The following is an 18,658-nucleotide window of genomic DNA, read 5'->3' as shown; positions in this document are numbered from 1 at the left end:
TTCCTGACCCGCTCCTCGGTGTCTGTCTACTACTGATTTCCTCTGGTGTATTTTTCATTTCACGTATTGTAGTCTTCATCTCTGGTTGGTTCTTCATATTTTTCTAACTCTTGTTAAAAGCTTCTAAGTTCTCACTCTGTATCCATTTTTCTCCTGACTTCTTTATCATTTTTGTGATCATTACGCAGAAGTCTTTTTTTGGTAGATTGCCTGTCTCTACTTCACTTAGTTTTTCCCTGCCGTTTTGTCTTGTTCCTTCACCTGGAACATGTTCCTCTGCCCCCTCATTTTGTCTGAGTTGCTTTTTTCTGTTTTTATGTATGAGGTAGGTTGGTCACATTTCTCACCCTTGGGGAAATGTCCTTCTGTAGGAGACCCCCTGTTTACCCCAGCAGTGCGGTTCCCTCTTGTCACTCAAGCTGCATGCCGTAGGGGTTCCTGCTCAGAGGGCTAAGCTGGTCCTTCTTGTGTATCAGGCTGACTGTGTGGCTGATCTGGTAGCCTCTTGGCCCTTAGTGTAACTGACTGCCAGGCCCTGCCTTGTGTGGATGCTGCTCGGTGCCGTTCAGTGGGCCTGACCAGCAGATAGCTTGTGGTAGATTCCTCGGGGGCCTTTGACCTAGTGCTGACTCATTGGTGGGTGGAGTCAGAGTCCCACAGACTCTGAGGCTGTTTTCCTGCCCAGTGGCAGCTTACACCAGGTCCTGGGGTTAGTAGTGCCATGCAGAACTGGTTCCTGAGGTCTGGCTGCAGGCCTCAGTGATCTTAGAACTTGTTTCAGATTGTTGGTGGGGGAGCCAGATCCTTAAGACAGTTGGGTGTCACATCCGGGGTGTCCTGAAACTTAGGTCGGCCTGCTAGTGAACTGATCCTCGGCCCAACTGACCCCAGGGTAAGGTCTGGCCTGGTGTGAGTGGGCTGGGTCTGCAGGCTGAAGGATCGTAGTGAAGCATCTGGTGTCTGCCCCATGTGGCATGAGGCTGGTATAGTGTCTCAAGCAGGCTTCCTTGAGGGAAGGGACAGTGGTTGCCTATTGATGGTTGGAAGGGAGTTCTTGGCCCTCAGGTGGGAAGGGACATGTCTTGAGGCATGTCTAGAGGTGACCGTGGGCTCAGGAAGTCTTGGGTGGGGCTCTGTTCCTGCCCAGTTGGTTGACCTGAGGCATCCCAGCGCTGGTGCCTAAAGCTGTTGTGTGGGATTAGGATTAGATCTTGGAGCTAGTGAGCCAGGAGCAGTGTTCACACAATAGAATGTCCCCAACTATGGCTGCCACTGTTATTATCTGTGTCCTCAGCGTGAGCCACAGTCACCACCCTTTCTGCCCCCCTCTCCCCAACTCTCCAGAAGACTGCCCAAGACCAGCAAGTAGGCCCAGGCTCCTAACATATTACTGCTTTTGACTTGAGTTCCAGTGCATATAAGGTTTTGTGTACACCCTTTAAGAGTGGTGTTTCTATTGTCTGCAGTCCTGTGGGGCTTCCAAAATTAAGCCAGAATGGCCTTCAAAGCTACATACTCTGGGGTCTCATCTTCTTGGTGCAGGACCCCTGGACTGGGGAGTCTCACTCGTACTCTTATTGGAGATCCTCTGCAATATGATTGCTCTCATTTGTGCGTTGCCCACCCAAAGGTATGGGCTTTGGTTCTGTCATGAGTCTGCCTGCCTACCCATCTGATAGTTCCTTCTTTACTTCTTTAATTGTAGAAGATCTTTTCTGGTAGGCTCCAGTCTTTTTCATTGATGGTGTTTTTTATAGACAGTTGAGATTTTGATGTGCTTGTGAGAGGAGGTAAGCTCCCTCTTTTTTGCTCTGCCATCTTATCTACTCTTAAGAAATGAATTTTAAACTGTACAAAGAAGTATTGAAGACAGTCCCAGATACTGTTAACCTTTGTTACGTGTTGTACTCTTATTTTTTTTTTAATGAAGTTTTCCAGTGGGCCCACATCTACCAATCTCCCTTCAGGCTAGTACTTCAAATTTAATGTATACGTTCTTAACAAAATAGATTCTCAAGTAATCTTTATGAAGGGAATTCACTTTTTGGATACTATCAAGTGTGTGATATCTTGCCATACTTAACTTTAAATAAGCTTCCTTAACACTCTGTTTGAAAAGTGAGATTTTTTTTTTTCTTCTGATAGAACTTTGGTTTTGAAAAATTTGGTGTGGGGAGGGAATTTACCAATGAAATAAATCATGAAGTATTGCAGCAATGTGATGTTGCCAGTAAACCTAACTCTGATCATCTTTGTTGAATTATTTTACATTTTGATACCAATTGACTTTCCAGACTGATTTTTGTAAATTTTCATGCCTGCCAATAGTGAAAGTGACTGAAATGCAGTGATTTTGAAATTCCTTAAATATATTCTCAACAGAGTAGATCATGTTACCTAAGAAGAGATGAAGTTTGAGGTTAGCTAAAATTTTAGATTATTCTAAATTAAAATTAATCGGAAGCAAGATTAAAGTATTGATGTGTATTTGTGTGTTATTTTCTTGGTCCTGTCAGAGGCTTTAGAGAATGCTGAAGTTGTATGACTTTGTGAGATCTTTGATTCCTGTTCATTTTACAGCTGAGCATTACCTTTTTTTTGGCTGCGGTGGGCAGTGGGTGAGATCTTAGTTCCTTGACCAGGAATCTAACCTGTGTCCCCTGCACTGGAAGCTTGAACTTTTTAACCACTGGACTACCAGGGAAGTTAGTAGCTGTGGAAACTTGAGTACTTTCCTAGCATTCTGAGTCTATGTATTAGATATCTGGATTTGGAACTATGAGTTAACCAGCCAACTATGAGTTGCTCCTTTCCTATAAATCTTTATACATAAAATCTTCTTAGCGCTTTGTTGATGGAAAAATGTCTATGCAGTTGTCTATTTAATATGATTGAAGGTGTTTTAATCTTAGATTAAACAGCTCTCTGATCTATACAGGTTTATAGATACTTATAGATACCGTCAGTCTTTTACTGCCTTAAGAATCTCGCCTTCACCATGTATGTCATTTATTTTGGTGACCTTCTTTCAGCAGATGCCCTTTTTACAATCAATTATTCATTTCCCAAACTACTGAAGTAGTTAATATTTTATTTCTTTCTGGTAAATGTGACACAATATACAGGTCTTTCTTTCCTGAGTTATGTAGATGACTATTTAATAAATGTTACATAGCATAGACTCTTTACTTTGTTCTAGAGCTGTTTTCAGCCATAGAATCGCATTGAGTCCCCTACAGTCGTCCCTCGGTATCCACAGGGGATTGGTTCCAGAACCCCCACAGATAGCAAAATCTGCAAATGTTTAAGTCTATAAAAGTCTAAAAAGTAAAATGAGTAGTACAGTCAACTCTGCATATCTGTGGGTCACACATCTGTGGATGCAGAAGAATGACCATTATTTTCCCTTAAAGCTATGATTCCTTCCTAACTTTCAAATTTTAATAATAAAATTTTTTTCCCACTGGAACTAAGAATTCAGGGTAGAATAATCACGGTATTACTGTCCATTTGTCAGTGATTCAAAGTTCAAAATAGAAACTCTCTTCATTTTTTATATATGGAAATATAATTTTAGTGGTCTTCATTTAGGAGAAATTGTGGAATGTGAGTACTTTAAAATAAATAGGTGAAATAATACTATTTTCTGTGTTTTTATCTGTTCTTTTGTACATCATACATAGTCTTACATAAATTGCACATTGTACATCATGAAAAGCAGTTAGTTAAATGACATTATAAATAATGTTTGAACTCATATTTCATTTTATGTTCCTACTCTCTGTGAGACATACTGATTCAAAAATATTTTTCATAAACTCCCATTTTTAAGTGGCCCTGTCTATCCCGAATTTCCCCCTACCGTCCAAAAAAGTAAAAATCAGATTGTGCAGGGAGCTCTGCTCTGATAGCACTGGTAGAATCTGATGTAGACGATTATAGCTATGAAAAATTGACCTTAGATCTCCGAGGAGAGACACTGCTTTCTTGTGTGGCTGTTGTGTAACCCTCAAGTCCAGAACAAATACCTAACTGGAATGTGGTCTAGACTGAATGTTCTTGTTCTTTCTTGTGTAATTCTTGTTCCCTCTAAGTTGAAAAACGGCTGCAGTGTTTTTCAACCTACTCTGCTAGGATTTTGATGGACGTATTTCATATACTGGCTGAGTGCAAAGAAGAGTTTTCTCTTACCTTTGAAAAGCCAGATATTTTACTCAGCTTTCTGCCTCTGAGAATATATCATCCTTGACCCAGAAAGGACATTTTAAGGTGAAAGTTCCTTTAAAGGCTTTCCAAGTTGCATTTCACCTCTTATGATTATATGGACAAATGATAAGAATCACCATTCTGTATTGTTTTCTTGTATCAGTAACTGATTTTAAAACCCATCATGTTTTGTTTGTCCTGTTTTTGACTGATGAACTATCAATACTTTGTTAGGTAATTTAGTTGGCCAAGTCCCATTGGTCTTGACTGAGAAGACGCTGAATTCCTTCTCAGATGTGACATCTGGAGAATGCATTGTACTAATAATTGTTGTGCAGTCTTCTCTTGCTATGGTTAACATTAATCATCTCTTTTCCCTCCCCTTTCTTGCTGCCTCTTTTCCTTTTCTTCCTTGTCTTCCCATATACTTTTTGAATTTATTAAACTGGCCTATATATTTTTTCCTTGCTTTCCTTGTTTTTTGTTTTTTTAATTTTGTGACCTCCTGCCTTACTTTGTCTTCCCCACTTGCTTGGGTTCCATGTTGCTAGTTTTTATGTTCGCACGCTCATTATCACCCTTTTTTGTACTTCAAATCCCAGCAGCTGCCCAGCCAGGTCCCCGAGCACAGCCCTGTGGTCTATGGGACTGTGGAGAACGCTCATCTTGCTGCCAGCACCCCTGTCACTGCAGTGAGCGACCAGAAGCAAGGTTTGTGCACGACTGTTTTCCTCCCTCTTACCTTTAGTCTCTTTTTCTAAAAAACTTAATTGTGTTGCCTCAACATTAAGAGTAAGAATGAAACATGTGAGGATTATCTAGAATGCCCACTTCTGTAACAAAAGTTTTGAGATAGGAAAGTGTTCTGCCTCTAAGAAAGTAAAGTAGTAGGTATGGTACAATGAATGAGTTTTTCTACATATTGTTAATGCCTCATTGTCAAATGTGTATTTATAGGTATAAGCTTAGCTGCCTTAAATGGTTTCTTTGGGAACAAGGTTTGGGAAGATAAATCGATGTATATATTGCTTTATCAGAATAACAGTTTCTGTTCATAAGTTTAGCATGTTCATGTGTATCTTACTATTTTTAAAAACAAAAGACGTTCCTTCTTACAAGCTTGGCTTCTGTAGCCTCAGTTGAAGGTAGTACTGAGTTCAGATCCTGACTGCATCCGGCAGTATTTGGTCTTGATGAGTCATTATGCTGAATATCTTAATTTCTTCATTTACTAAATGGAATGAGGAATAGCTTCCTTATAGAGTTGTTATGGGGACATGCCAAGCATTGGAAAAACACTTCATAAATTACAACTAGTAAATTTTCAAACCATGGTGTTGGAGAAGACTTGAGAATCCCTTGGACTGCATGGAGATCAAGCTCGTCAATTCTAAAGGAAATCAACCGTGAATATTCATTGGAGGGACTGATGCTGAAGCTAAAGCTCCAGTACTTTGGCCACCTGATGTGAAGAGCTGACTCGTTGGGAAAGACCCTGATTCTGGGAAAGATTGAAGACAGGAGGAAAAGGGAACAACAGGATGAGATGGTTGGATGGCATCACCGACTCAATGGATGAGTTTGACCAAGCTCCGGGAGATGGTGAAGGACAGAGAAGCCTGTTGTGCTGCAGTCCGTGGGGTCGCAAAGGGTTGGATGCGACTGATTGACTGAACAACAACAACAAAATTGCAGCCATTATTATTATCCAGAATCTCCCCTCTTAACCTTGGACATGAGGGACCAAATGTTTGGTGAAATAAGTACACATGTTACCTCTTGGATTAAACATAGGAAACCTGAAGGGAAATCTCATGCCAGAAAGTGGGATATCATAGCCTCTCCTTCTTTCCTGCCTAGTTGGATTTAGGTTGACCTTTTAGCTAAAATTGGGAGAGTTCATTAGGTACAGGGGGAGGCAGGTTACTTTGTTCATACTTTTATAATGTTTTTGACTTTATTCTAAGAATGATTAAAATCATATGTGTTTTCTGTTTTCTTGAATTATTTATTCTTCCTCACCTTATTATTCTGTAGCTGATGTGTACTTTCTATACTTTCTAAAAATTACTCTTCAAAAAGCATTGGGTTTGGGAAATAATGAAAATGGAGGTATTTAGTATTATTGTTTTTTCACTGGACTACAATTACAAGTTAATCACTCTCACAAACTTGTCATGCATGCTTTTGATGTTAATTTACAGTATGCAAAAGTAGTATGGTATTCGTTCCCTCTAGTATTCAGTAGCCTAGTATTCTTGAACAGAGACAAGTCCTAAATTTTGTTTTATGAAATAGTTCTGAACCACAACATAAGTAACGTATCCTAAACCGAATGCTTCTACAAGTTGCACTGTCAAATACTTCTTTCAGCGGTGTTCAGAGTCAGAGACTCATAACATGTTTAAAGTTAAATTTTTAGTATTAAAACCATTCACCTTGCAGGAGGGCAGTTTGTAGGTATTGTGGAAGGCTACTTCCTATTGATCAAGCAGTCTTGAGTCAGCATTCAGATTTCTTTCAGTCTGAGTTAAGAATTTTCAGGGTTCAGGATGTCATTTCTTTTGCGTGGTCATAATCTTTTTTGATAGTTATAATTATGCTAAACACACTTAAGACTTACCAAGCAGAGAGGCCTTAAAATACTTTCTTTAAGCTGGCTTTCTCTGTAGATTGATGTATGGTATGAAGAATTCATAATATTTTGATGGTGGTAGCTCTGACCTAAGATTTCTGGATTAGGAGATACCTGTGTATCTTGCGGAGAAGGCAATGGCAGGCTACTCCAGTACTCTTGCCTGGAAAATCCCATGAATGGAGGAGCCTGGTGGGCTGCAGTCCATGGGGTCGCAGGGGTCGGACACGACTGAGCGACTTCACTTTCCCTTTTCACTTTCAATCATTGGAGAAGGAAATGGCAACCCACTCCAGTGTTCTTGCCTGGAGAATCCCAGGGACGGGGGAGCCTGGTGGGCTTCCGTCTATGGGGTCACACAGAGTCGGACACGACTGAAGTGACTTAGCAATAGCAGTGTATCTTGCCACATTTAAGCATTGATTTATGGGAGGAGAAATTCAAAATTCTTTGTTTTCTCTCATTTTTTTCTTTTATGCCTAGTGGAAATTTGCATAATAAAATCAGCATTTCAAATTGATGTTTAATGTGGATTTGGGTGAATTCAAAAATGTTTGACATTACCTTGATGAAAGAGTAGCTTCCATTTTAAATATATTTCATAGGGCTTACAGTAACTTTTCGGGACTACTGCTATCTTCCTCAAGTAATAACAATTCTCCAGAAAACTCAGTAATACTGATTTTCTGTTTTTAATTCTGTCCATAACTTGTCAATATATTTACTAATTTTTAGAATAGTTTTCTTTTTTAAACTAAATATATGTAATTCAAATAACATTAGAAAGGGTTCATCATTTTTCAGATAGTTTTTTTACAGTTAAAGTTTTTTAAAAAGTTTCTTAACTGTAGATTCATTTTGAAATTAAAGTAGAATACAAAACTGCACTGTTTTCAAAAGTTGTTACATTATCCTCAGAAACAATAGATTCTGTATTCTATGTTCAGATTGTTTTTTCTCTCGTGATGGAAATATTACTGACGGTTTGTACTGGGATCCCATTTTATCCCCAAAGTCTCCCACTAGTTTGATTCACTTTAACACTTCTTTTTCCATAAACTTGCCTTTTCCCCCGCTGAATTGGAAGAATTTAGAATTTGAAATCATTTTCATTTTCTTGCACTTTTAATTTTTAAAATCCTATCTGTAAACTAGGAACATAACAGTTTTTATCCCACTGGCGATTCTAAGACTTAGAGGACATTAAGTATATATGGTATTTTACCTGTTTCCTGGCTCATATTAAGTGCTTAATAAATAATAGCTGCCATAATGGTCTGGTTTTCTGTTTCTGATGTGAACAGTTGGACTAGTTACATGCAGACCAAGTTTTCAGACAAATATGTCATTTCCCATTTGTTTTGGTACTTGATAAAAAAGACAGGGAAGATCTCAACTTGATTTGTATCAATAGAAAGACTGTAGAGGGAATTAAAACTTTGAGTCGGTGTTGATAGTGTAGAGACACAGCTTAAATGATTGAACAATGTTTGAAAAAGTGTATTCAGTCCAGTGTATTGAGGATATGGTATGTATAATTAAATACAAATAAAAGTTACCTGTGCCTTAGTATGTTTTTAAAGCACTTGATGTAGAGTAGGTATGCAGTGAATAGTATTGTAAATTCAACCAGTTGTTATACCAGTGTAGCTCAGTAAGGGCACTTTGGAAATTTAGGATGAGACTGTTCTCTGTCACATGAGACTGTCCCTCAAACAGCAGGATACTTAGCATTCCTGGTCTTTGCCCACTAAGTGATGCTAACACTCTGTCCCGTGTAGCTCCTGACAACCAAAGGGTGCCCATCTACGAGAGTGGTTTCACTACCCTGTGAGAATAAAAGGGAGCAGTTTTTTCCTTTTTATAAGTTTGACATTCATTATAGAAACTGTGGTTAAGCAGAAAGAAAAATTATCTGTCTCATTGTCCATAGCCATTATCAACAATAACATGTGTGTAATTCTAGGCTTTCTCATATGGATATATGTTAGTATTATATTTATTGTTGTTGTTTTTACCAGTAGTTTATTCTCTACGTGCAGTTTTGTGCCCTGTTTTTTAAAAAGTGTCTTTTATTATAAACACCTTTCTATATCATTAAATACTCTTTTAAAAACTATTTTAAATGATTGCAATAATATGCCATTATATTCCCAGGCCATTATTTCTTTAACAAATCCCTTATTGGTAGACATTTAATTTCTTTTCCTATTTTTGCTATTATAAATAGTTGCTTTAAATATTCCACACCTGTCTTTGCTCACTCTTCAATGATTATTTTCTTAAAAAAAATTCAAGATGAAATTCCCACAGATTCCTAAAAATGGCCAAATAGTATAAACATTTTGAATGCAATATATTAGATTTCAAACTAGCATGGCTCTGCAAAGCATACTTTTAATAGTAAAAGTTCTTAAGAGAAATAAAATTAGTATTCTTTGTGAAATACTGTTTCTTTCAGCTTTCTATATTAAAACCTTAATGAATTCATTAAAGGACTTATTTCAGAATGAGGAGCTCACAAAAATAATTTAAAATTTCTGTTTCTAGTTTTCTTTATTAATGTTAGCTATTTCTTAAGAGTCTATGGAAGTTTCACAAGTCTGCTTTTGCTTGATTTTTTACTCTCCTGAATCAATAGTTGAGTGGTATACTCTTGTTAACGCGAGATTTGCTATTTTCTGATGCTTCATTCATCTAGGTTTCTTTCATTCCATGGTCAATATTCTGATGTGCTTTAAAAGTGGTATCTGATAATGTGGGTGATCCTTGTAGCAGTGATTCCAGTGAATTGGAAATTCATTTGGGATATTTTAATAAATACAAATTACACGTAATAAATATAATAGATGTATTTCTTTGAAATGTTTTTGTCTCTTGCCTGGACAACTTAGTCTGAGGTATTTGGCTTTGAAAACCGATTGACCTTGTTTCTCCATTATAGTAAATAGGCAGAGTTTTAGAAACACTAGACGCCAAGCCCATCAATTAAAATGAATTTTAAAGCCAGTAGAAGTAGTTGCAGTGAATGAATTAGCCTTTAACAGTTTAATTTTGCCATCTGTTTATCTGATTAATGAGCATATTTTCTTTGACAGGTTTACTTGAAATTTATTGTAAACACTCAGTTTCACTGATGCATAAAGATTTTTGGCTTAGAAAGTTAAGTCCCTTTCAGTTTATTTTGTCTTTTAGCAGCACTTAAAATTTTTGTTTGCATTTGGCGAACATACTCATGAGTATCTCTTTTTACCACTGGAGCCTGTTTGGTTTCCAGTCTTGTACTTCCTAAACAGAACAATCTAAGTCTTCTCTGATTTTATCTTCCTAGGCATGAATCATGTTTGTTTACCTGTGTCAGGCGAGTGTATGCTCCTCGGTTCTTTGTCTTGTCACAACAAAGATTTGGAGTGACGGACATTAAAGCCCCCTCGGCGTGTCACAGCTCTCGGATCTTGGACAGACCGTGTTATAGCTCTCAGGTCTCGAACGGACCGTGATATAGCTCTTAGACAAATCAGTGTTACAGCTCAGTGTTACAGCTCTATTTTATTTACAAGATAGCAGGAAAATCCATCTTCAAGGCATGAGGGCACGCGATCCAAAGACGTGAAGAGAAGAACGCCCAGCGAGGGAGGGAGCAAGAGCCCTTTGGCTTCTCTTTTTATATGTTATATGTTTTTTCTTCCCCCTGGGCCTGTCCTATGCAGATTGGGCTTAGTCAGGAGTGCTGTTCTACCTGCAGTCCTCACTCTGGTCCTCGGACCTTCCTTTGACCTTCCTCTGTTCCATTTTCACGGGCTTTTCCCTTTCTTGTCTTTTAGCCACCACCATTTTGGACTCCTCTTCCCTATTCTAACCTAACACCTGGAATTTTAAAATATGGAAATTTTCACGAGTTAGCACTTCTTTCATTTTTCTGGTACCTTTATTATGATTATTGATTTATCACTCTTACTCTCATTCTTTCTCTGTCTGTATGTAGACAAATGTTTTATATATTATTCTCATATAAAGTATTTTTTTAATTGGATTTAGTAGTCTGAATATAAACTTTGGTTTCTCTTTAAAGAAACCAAAAAATAAAATTTTTTTTACTATTGAAGATATAAGATAAACCTCTGGTTTTATTCCTTAACACTATTTCTAGTTATATGCCTCTTTTAAGAAATATAAGTTAAATTAATATCTCAGTGAATTTTTATGTTCAGGAACTTGATTTCCCTGATAATAGATTTCATTGATAATAAATGACACCATGATAATTTTTCTTGAAAAATCTTTATGCCAGTAATACATGTTCTTTATAAAAATCTCCCCACATGTATAAATATGTAGAATAAAATATAGTATGTCTGATTTAATCTCCAGTTATTTTCCCTTAAACTGTCCTGTCCCACCACTACAGTGTATCCTTGGTAGAAAATTTTACACAGAAGATCTCTCTACCTTGTCCCAAGAATTTTTCCTTTTAATTTTGATGAGATTTTTCCATTGTATTCTTGACATAATCATTTGGTGAATTAACTACTCTTACTTCAAAATAAACTTTATATGTGTTGGAGGTTAAGTAGTAACAGAAAATAGAAAAGAAATATGTGGTGTTTTTGGAGTGGCAAAATAATATTTTGGTCTGTCTTCTGCTGCTCATGTTTTAGAATAAAAGATTAAAAGAATTATCCCCAAATTATACAGTATAATCTTTGATCCAAAAATTATTCTTAAAATCGCTTTCTTCTTTTCTTCCCCAGAAGAGAAGCCAAAACCAGATCCAGTGTTAAAGACTCCTTCCCCAGTCCTTAGGCTAGCCCTTAGTGGGGAGAAGAAAGAACAAGCAGTCCTGACGTCTGAGATCACTGCAGTAGAGTCCATACCAGAGCTTCCTCTGCCTCCATCACCTACTGCTGTTTCTCCACTTGCTCGAAGTACAGTTACTTCTCCCACCTCTGTTGCTCTTAGTAGCCAGCCAATGTTCACCACTGCAATTGATGACAGATGTGAACTCTCTTCCTCAAAAGAAGACACAATTCCTATTCCCAGCCCCACATCTTGCACAGAAGCATCAGATCCTTTACCAACAGATGAAATTGATGACGATATATGCAAGAAATCTTGTAGTGTAGCACCAAATGATATTCCACTGATTTCTAGTACTAACCTAATTAATGAAATGAATGGAGTTAATGAAAAATTACCAGCCACGGAAAGCATTGTGGGAATAGTAAAACAGGAGGTGTTACCACTGACTCTTGAATTGGAGATTTTGGAAAATCCCCCTGAAGAAATGAAAGTGGAGTGTGTCCCAACTCCCATCACCCCTTCCATGGTTCCCTCCTTTTCTCCGTCTCCTCCAACTCCTCCAGCTTCTCCTCCTCCCACACCAGTTACCGTTTCTGCTGCTGCCTCTAGTGTTAATACTGGTAGTGGTCCCACCGGTGTCCAGAGAGTCTTTGAAGAGGACGAGAACATTAGAACTTGCCTTAGTGAAGATGCAAAAGAGGTTCAGAACAAAGTAGAGGTAGAAGCAGATGGGCAAACAGAAGAGATTGTGGATTCTCAGAACTTAAGTTCAAGAAAGAGCCCAGTCCCAGGTAAGTCATTCTGTTATTAATTGTATTATGCTTGCTGAACATGAAAACGCAGTAGTATTTGAGATATTTTTTAATTGGCTACTTTCCTTGACTTCCAGAAACATCAAATGAACGCTGAAATTCCTAGTCTGATTTCTTCAGTGGTGTGTTTATGTTTTAGTGCATCCAGCAAAGAGTTACTCCATTGTCTAAAAATGCAAATGAAATATCAAATATACAAAATGCCTCCAAGGTATATGTCACTGTACACGTGTTTTTTGTTTTTGCCTCGTTCATAACAATCATTTCCTCTGGGGTTAATTTTGTTGCTTTGGGGATGGAAACCAATCAAACCCAGCGTGGTCTGTAGTCCCAGATCTTGTTTTCTCAGAATTTTAAAACCTGGTCAGTTCTTAACTTAAAAGAATTCCGCTGTGCAATACCTCTTCTTTAATTTTGCTTAAGGAAAAGAGCAATCAGAATGTCAAAGGTTTATAAGTAGTTCTGGAAAATAAATGGACCCTCTCTGTTTCACAGATAAGTATAATGCTCTTCCATTTTTTCTTTTTAAAGTTTCATTTTTTCTGTAATATTAATTTATCATTACTTAATATCAGTATGATCAAAGAATTACATGCTTCTGAATTCAGAATTATTTCTTTTTAATGTAGCATCACCTAGAATTGTGGATCTAACCATTAGGTTTTTATCATATTGATCAAAAGTTACCTGCGGCTTATCAACTATTCTTGATTCAGTAGCCGATAAGAATGTGGCTTTTGGCGAGTCAGCATAGCCTGTCTTCTAGACATTGCTCTGTATTGTATAATTTGCTCCTTGTGTACCTGTCCAGTTACTCAATTTGACAAATGAGTGCTCTCCCTGCAGCTGATCTAGATATGTACTAGGGATGTTTCAGTCACCCACATCCCTGATATTTATTACCTATTCTGACCTGTCTAATAGGGAAATTTGGCAAGTCAAGTTTAAGATGTAGCTCTCCCACCCAACTCAGTTCTCAAGGTGATTCCCTCATGAAAGTCTGTGAGAGGTGTCTGGTTCCTTGGAATTGTAGAACATCTTAATTCCACAGTGAACAGAGCAGGAAAACAAACAATGCCAGGCAGCTGGGACTGGGAGAAATTTATCATAAATGTTTATAAATCACCTGTTTCCTCAATAGACTAGCCTCCATAACCATCAGTATTCATAGTGCCATCACTGTTATAGGAACCTTCTTTCTTGGTAGGGCAGTGATATGGGGCTTTTTCATTACTCTTTGAAAAGATAATCTTACTTTTGGTGTGGCTGCAGGTGAGTGCCCCTCCAAAGAACATTTGTTTGTTGGAGACTAGTAATTTGTTTGACCGTTGATTTTTTTTTCCCCCTTCATTTACCAACCTGTGAGTTGTCATTCAACAATTAGTGATATGGTAGTTCCAAAAATAGGAGAGGCTATTGAAGATAAATGTTTTAAAACATCCAAACAAATAATAGAAAGGAAAAGCAGGCATAGGGAATACAAGTCAAAGATGCAAACCATATCTCAGAACTGAAATAAGTACAAAGCAGAATTCTACCTTGACGTACTGCTCACACTCATCCCTGATACTCGTTCATTCTTTTAAGCAATTTGTCACCTAAGTGGCCTGATGTTGCAAGACAGCTCCCCGGGATGAATGGACGCACAGAATTTAGGGCTAAGTAATCTTTATACCATGATATATTTTTTTTTCCAAAATGCAGATTGCTCTTGGAATTAGTAATATTCGTGTTCAGCACCTTTGTTCAGCTGTAAACCAGAAGATAACAAAAAGGAAAAACTATATTTTGCATGATTAGGGACGAGGTAGATGTTGGTGATGTCAGGAAGTAATGTGTCTTGGCATTTTTCTAGTTTCATGATATTTCTTAACCTATAAATGTATTTTGGAGGAACTAGAAGTTCAACGTTTCCCTTTTATATCTTACACTCTTCAAAATCCAAAGTAAACGAACCTCAAGAAACCATGTACCTCTAGCACTTTTTTAAACTGTAATGCTTACCAAAAACATTCCTGACCCTCACATTTCAGAATTAATATTTGTTAATGTTATTGCTAACATTGTTAATGTTATTTGGTAAGTTGGCTTGAAGCTCAACATTCAGAAAACTAAGATCATGGCATTGGGTCCCATCACTTCATGGGAAATAGATGGGGAAACAGTGGAAACAGTGTCAGCCTTTATTGTTTTGGGCGCCAAAATCACTGCGGATGCTGATTGCAGCCATGAAATTAAAAGACGCTTACTCCTTGGAAGGAAAGTTATGACCAACCTAGATAGCATATTAAAAAGCACAGACATTACTTTGCCAACCAAGGTCCGTCTCGTCAAGGCTATGGTTTTTCCCGTGGTCATGTATGGATGTGAGAGTTGGACTGTGAAGAAAGCTGATCGCCGAAGAATTGATGCTTTTGAACTGTGGTGTTGGAGAAAACTCCTGAGAGTCCCTTGGACTGCAAGGAGATCCAACCAGACCATCCTAAAGGAGATCAGTCCTCGGTGTTCATTGGCAGGACTGATGCTAAAGCTGAAGCTCCAATACTTTGTCCACCTCATGCGACGAGTTGACTCACTGAAAAAGACTCTGATGCTGGGAGGGATTGGGGGCAGGAGGAGAAGAGGACAACAGAGAATGAGATGGCTGGATGGCATCACCGACTCGATGGAGGTGGGTTTGAGTGAACTCCGGGAGTTGGAGATGGACAGGGAGGCCTGGTGTGCTGTGATTCATGGGGTCGCAAAGAGTCGGACATGACTGAGCGACTGAACTGAACTGAATGTTATTGCTGCGAAAGTTAGCAATGAAAATTAACTCATTCTTTTTATCCACCTCAAATTGTCATATGCTTAATGACTGCGGTCTTTTTTGCACTTACTCATTTAGTATACTTCATTTATTTTGAGAGGTCATTAAAATCATAACACTTTGGCTCACTATCCGCCTTTTGTTGTTGACTTTTGAAAATAGCTCTTATTTATTATCTCTGAGGATGAGCACTTTAAAGCAGGGTTTCAGAAACCACTTGCTTTTGACAGGTGTGGTGCATCAGAGTATATAGCAGTTGGTAGAGAGGTACTTGTTTAAAGCAGTAAAGTCAGACATAAGGGGTATGGTCCATTACTTCTGATGGGAAACACTTTCTTGCAACTCTTTAGGTTGACTGGCACAAATTACAGCAATTCTGGATACTTAGGGGTTGCAGAGAAAACCCTTTAAAATGAAAATGGTTTGTATCTTCAGGGTATGCTGAAAAGCCTCAGAGATGGGGGAGACATTTGATTACCTGATTTGTACAATCACTTCAACAGTTAAATGTGAAAAAAATCTGTATTAACTGATTTAAGTCCTAGGAATTTTCATTATGGGTTAGGGAAGAAGAGATAATTTCAGGATTTGTGAAAAAACGTTCCCCACTCACCCATTCAGGAATTCGTTTTGCAGTTTCATGAGTGTGGATATTGTATAACATGCGTGCTGTGTAACATGAATTTTTTCACTCTTAAAAACAATGGGGATTTTTTTCTTCTACTTTTCTTGTCTCTACTTGATAGAAAACTATTATTTGAAATTCTTGTGGCAGAAGGTGGTGTCTGATCTGTCTTCTGGCTTTGTTCATAGTGTGTTACTTCTTGGCATATTTTATAAATTTGTTTTATGAATTTATCTTCAGCTAAACTTTGCTGGATGTGTATATTGAAGGCAGGTCCTCCCAAAGCAGATTTTTGTTTATTTGTTACTGCATGTCTTGGGGAGAGCATTAACTGGTATGTAATCTGAGTTTTGTCCTAAAACAACCTTGTAAATGCATTCCCTGTGTATACTGATGTTTAGGATAATGGGATCTCTGCCACCAAGTTGAAACAAAACTTCTTTCTTTGTCATCACTCTGGGTTGATTCACTGGTTTATTTTGGTCTCTGTTCTAGCATCCTTTTCACTCTGTTAGAGAAGTATCAGGACTTTTTATGAGAATTCCAGTTCCAAGTCCCTGCTTTGTAGAGAGCCAAGCTCTTGTTTCCCTCACATGGTTGTTCAGATGTAAACTTTTTTATAGAGACATACACGGCAAGGTAGGAAGTCAAGAGATACCTGGAGTAACAGGCACGTTTGCCCTTCGAGTGCAAAACGAAGCAGGATGAAGGATAACAGAACTTGCCAAGAGAACGCACTGGTCATAGCAAACACCATCTTCCAACAACACAAGAGACAACTTTACACATGGACATCACCAGATGGTCAGTACCAGAACAGATTGATTATATTATTTGCAGCCAAAAATGGAGAAGCTCTATACAGTCAGCAAGAACAAGACCAGGAGTTGACTGTGGCTTATATCATGAGCTCCTTATTGCAAAATTCCAACTTAAATTGAAGAAAGTAGGGAAAACCACTAGACCATTCAGGTATGACCTAAATCAAATCCCTTATGATTATACAGTGGAAGTGACAAACAGATTCAAGGGATTAGATATAATAGACAGAGTCCCTGAAGAACTATGGACAGAGGTTTCTAACACTGTACAGGAGGCAGTGATGAAATCCACCTCCAAGAAAAGAAATGCAAAAAGGCAAAATGGTTATCTCAGGAAGCCTTACAGAAAGCTGAGAAAAGAAGAGAAGCAAAATGCAAAGGAGAAAGGAAAGATATACCCATCTCAATGCAGAGTTCCAAAGAATAGCAAGGAGAGATGAAAGCCTTCCTCAGTGATCAGTGCAGAGAAATAGAGGAAAACAATAGAATGGGAAAGACTAGAGATCTCTTCAGGAAAATTAGAAATACCAAGGGAACATTTCTTACAAAGATGGGCACAATAAAGGACAAAAACAGTATTGAACCTACAGAAGCAGAAGATACTAAGAAGAGGTGGCAAGAATACACAGAAGAACTATACAGAAAAGATCTTAATGACCCAGATAACGATGATGGTGTGAATACTCACCTCGAGCCAGACATCCTGGAGTGCAAAGTCAAGTGGGCCTTATTAAGCATCACTACAAACAAAACTAGTGAATTTGATGGAATTACAGCTGAGCTATATCAGATCCTCAGAGTTGATGCTGTGAAAGTGCTGCACTCAATAGCCAACAAATTTGGAAAACTCAGCAGTGGCCACAGGACTGGAAAAGGTCCGTTTTCATTCCAGCCCCAAAGAAAGATAGTGCCAAAGAATGTGCAAACTACTGCACAGTTGCACTCATCTCACACGCTAGCAAAGTAATGCTCAAAATTCTGCAAGCTAAACTCCCAACAGTATGTGAACCGAGAACTTCCAGATGTTCAAGCTGAATTTAGAAAAGGCAGAGGAACCAGAGGTCAAGTTGCCAACATCTGTTGGATCATAGAAAAAGCAAGAGAGTTTCAGAAAAATTTCTACTTCATTGAATGCACTGAAGCCTTTGACTCCGTGGATCACAACAAACTGTAGAAAATATTTAAAGAGATAGGAGTACCAAACCATCTCACCTGCCTCCTAAGAAACCTGTTTGCAGGTCAAGAAACCACAGTTAGATCTGGACAGAAAATGGACCGGTTCTAAATTAGGAAAGGAGTACGTCATGGCTGAATATTGTCACCCTGCTTATTTAACTTATACGCAGAGTATATCATGTGAAATGCCAGGCTAGATGAAGCACAAGCTGGAATCAGCATTGCTGGAAGAGATATCGATAACCTCAGATACCCAGATGACACCACCCTTATGGCAGAAAGCAAAGAGGAACTAAAGAGCCTCTTGATGAAAGTGAAAGAGGAGAGTGAAAAAGCTGGCTTAAAACTCAACATTCAAAAAACGAAGATCATGGCATCCGGTCCCATCACTTCCTGGCAAATAGATGGGTAACAATGGAAACAGTGACAGACTTTATTTTCTTGGGCTCCAAAATCACTGCAGATGATGACTGCAGACACTTGCTCCTTGGAAGAAAAGTTATGATAAACCTAGACAGCGTGTTAAAAAGCAGACACGTTACCTTGCTGACACAGGTCTGTATAGTCCAAGCTGTGGTTTTTCCAGTAGTCATGTATGCATATAAGAGCTGAACCATAAAGAAGGCTGATCTGTGGTATTGGAGAAGACTCTTGAGAGTCCCCTGGAATGCAAGGAGATCAAATCAGTCAATCGTAAATGAAATCATTCCTGAATATTCATTGGAAGGACCGATGCTGAAGCTGAAGTTCTAGTACTTTGGCCACCTGATGCGG

At 38.4% G+C, this 18,658-nt stretch overlaps 1 protein-coding gene across 7 annotated transcripts in view; it reads left to right on the top strand.

The window, feature by feature from the left end:
* EIF4G3 (eukaryotic translation initiation factor 4 gamma 3) overlaps positions 1-18,658 on the top strand; it is a 370,046-nt gene that overhangs the window by 236,880 nt on the left and 114,508 nt on the right. For 6 of the 7 annotated variants that reach the window (XM_088843307.1, XM_088843294.1, XM_088843302.1 and 3 more), the window contains 2 exons: positions 4,809-4,917; positions 11,593-12,432. In XM_088843307.1, coding sequence (XP_088699433.1) covers positions 4,809-4,917; positions 11,593-12,432 — 949 coding nt within the window. The remainder of the gene's footprint in view (positions 1-4,808; positions 4,918-11,592; positions 12,433-18,658) is intronic. The other variant, XM_088843292.1, reaches the window with a different exon arrangement.

This window comes from Moschus berezovskii, chromosome 2 (genome assembly GCF_049115385.1).
Source record: "Moschus berezovskii isolate FMDL1 chromosome 2, NW_MosBer_1.0, whole genome shotgun sequence".
Taxonomy (NCBI): Eukaryota; Metazoa; Chordata; class Mammalia; order Artiodactyla; family Moschidae; genus Moschus; species Moschus berezovskii.
The sequence above is the reverse complement of the archived record's forward strand: the minus strand, read 5'-3'. Positions and strand labels throughout refer to the sequence as shown.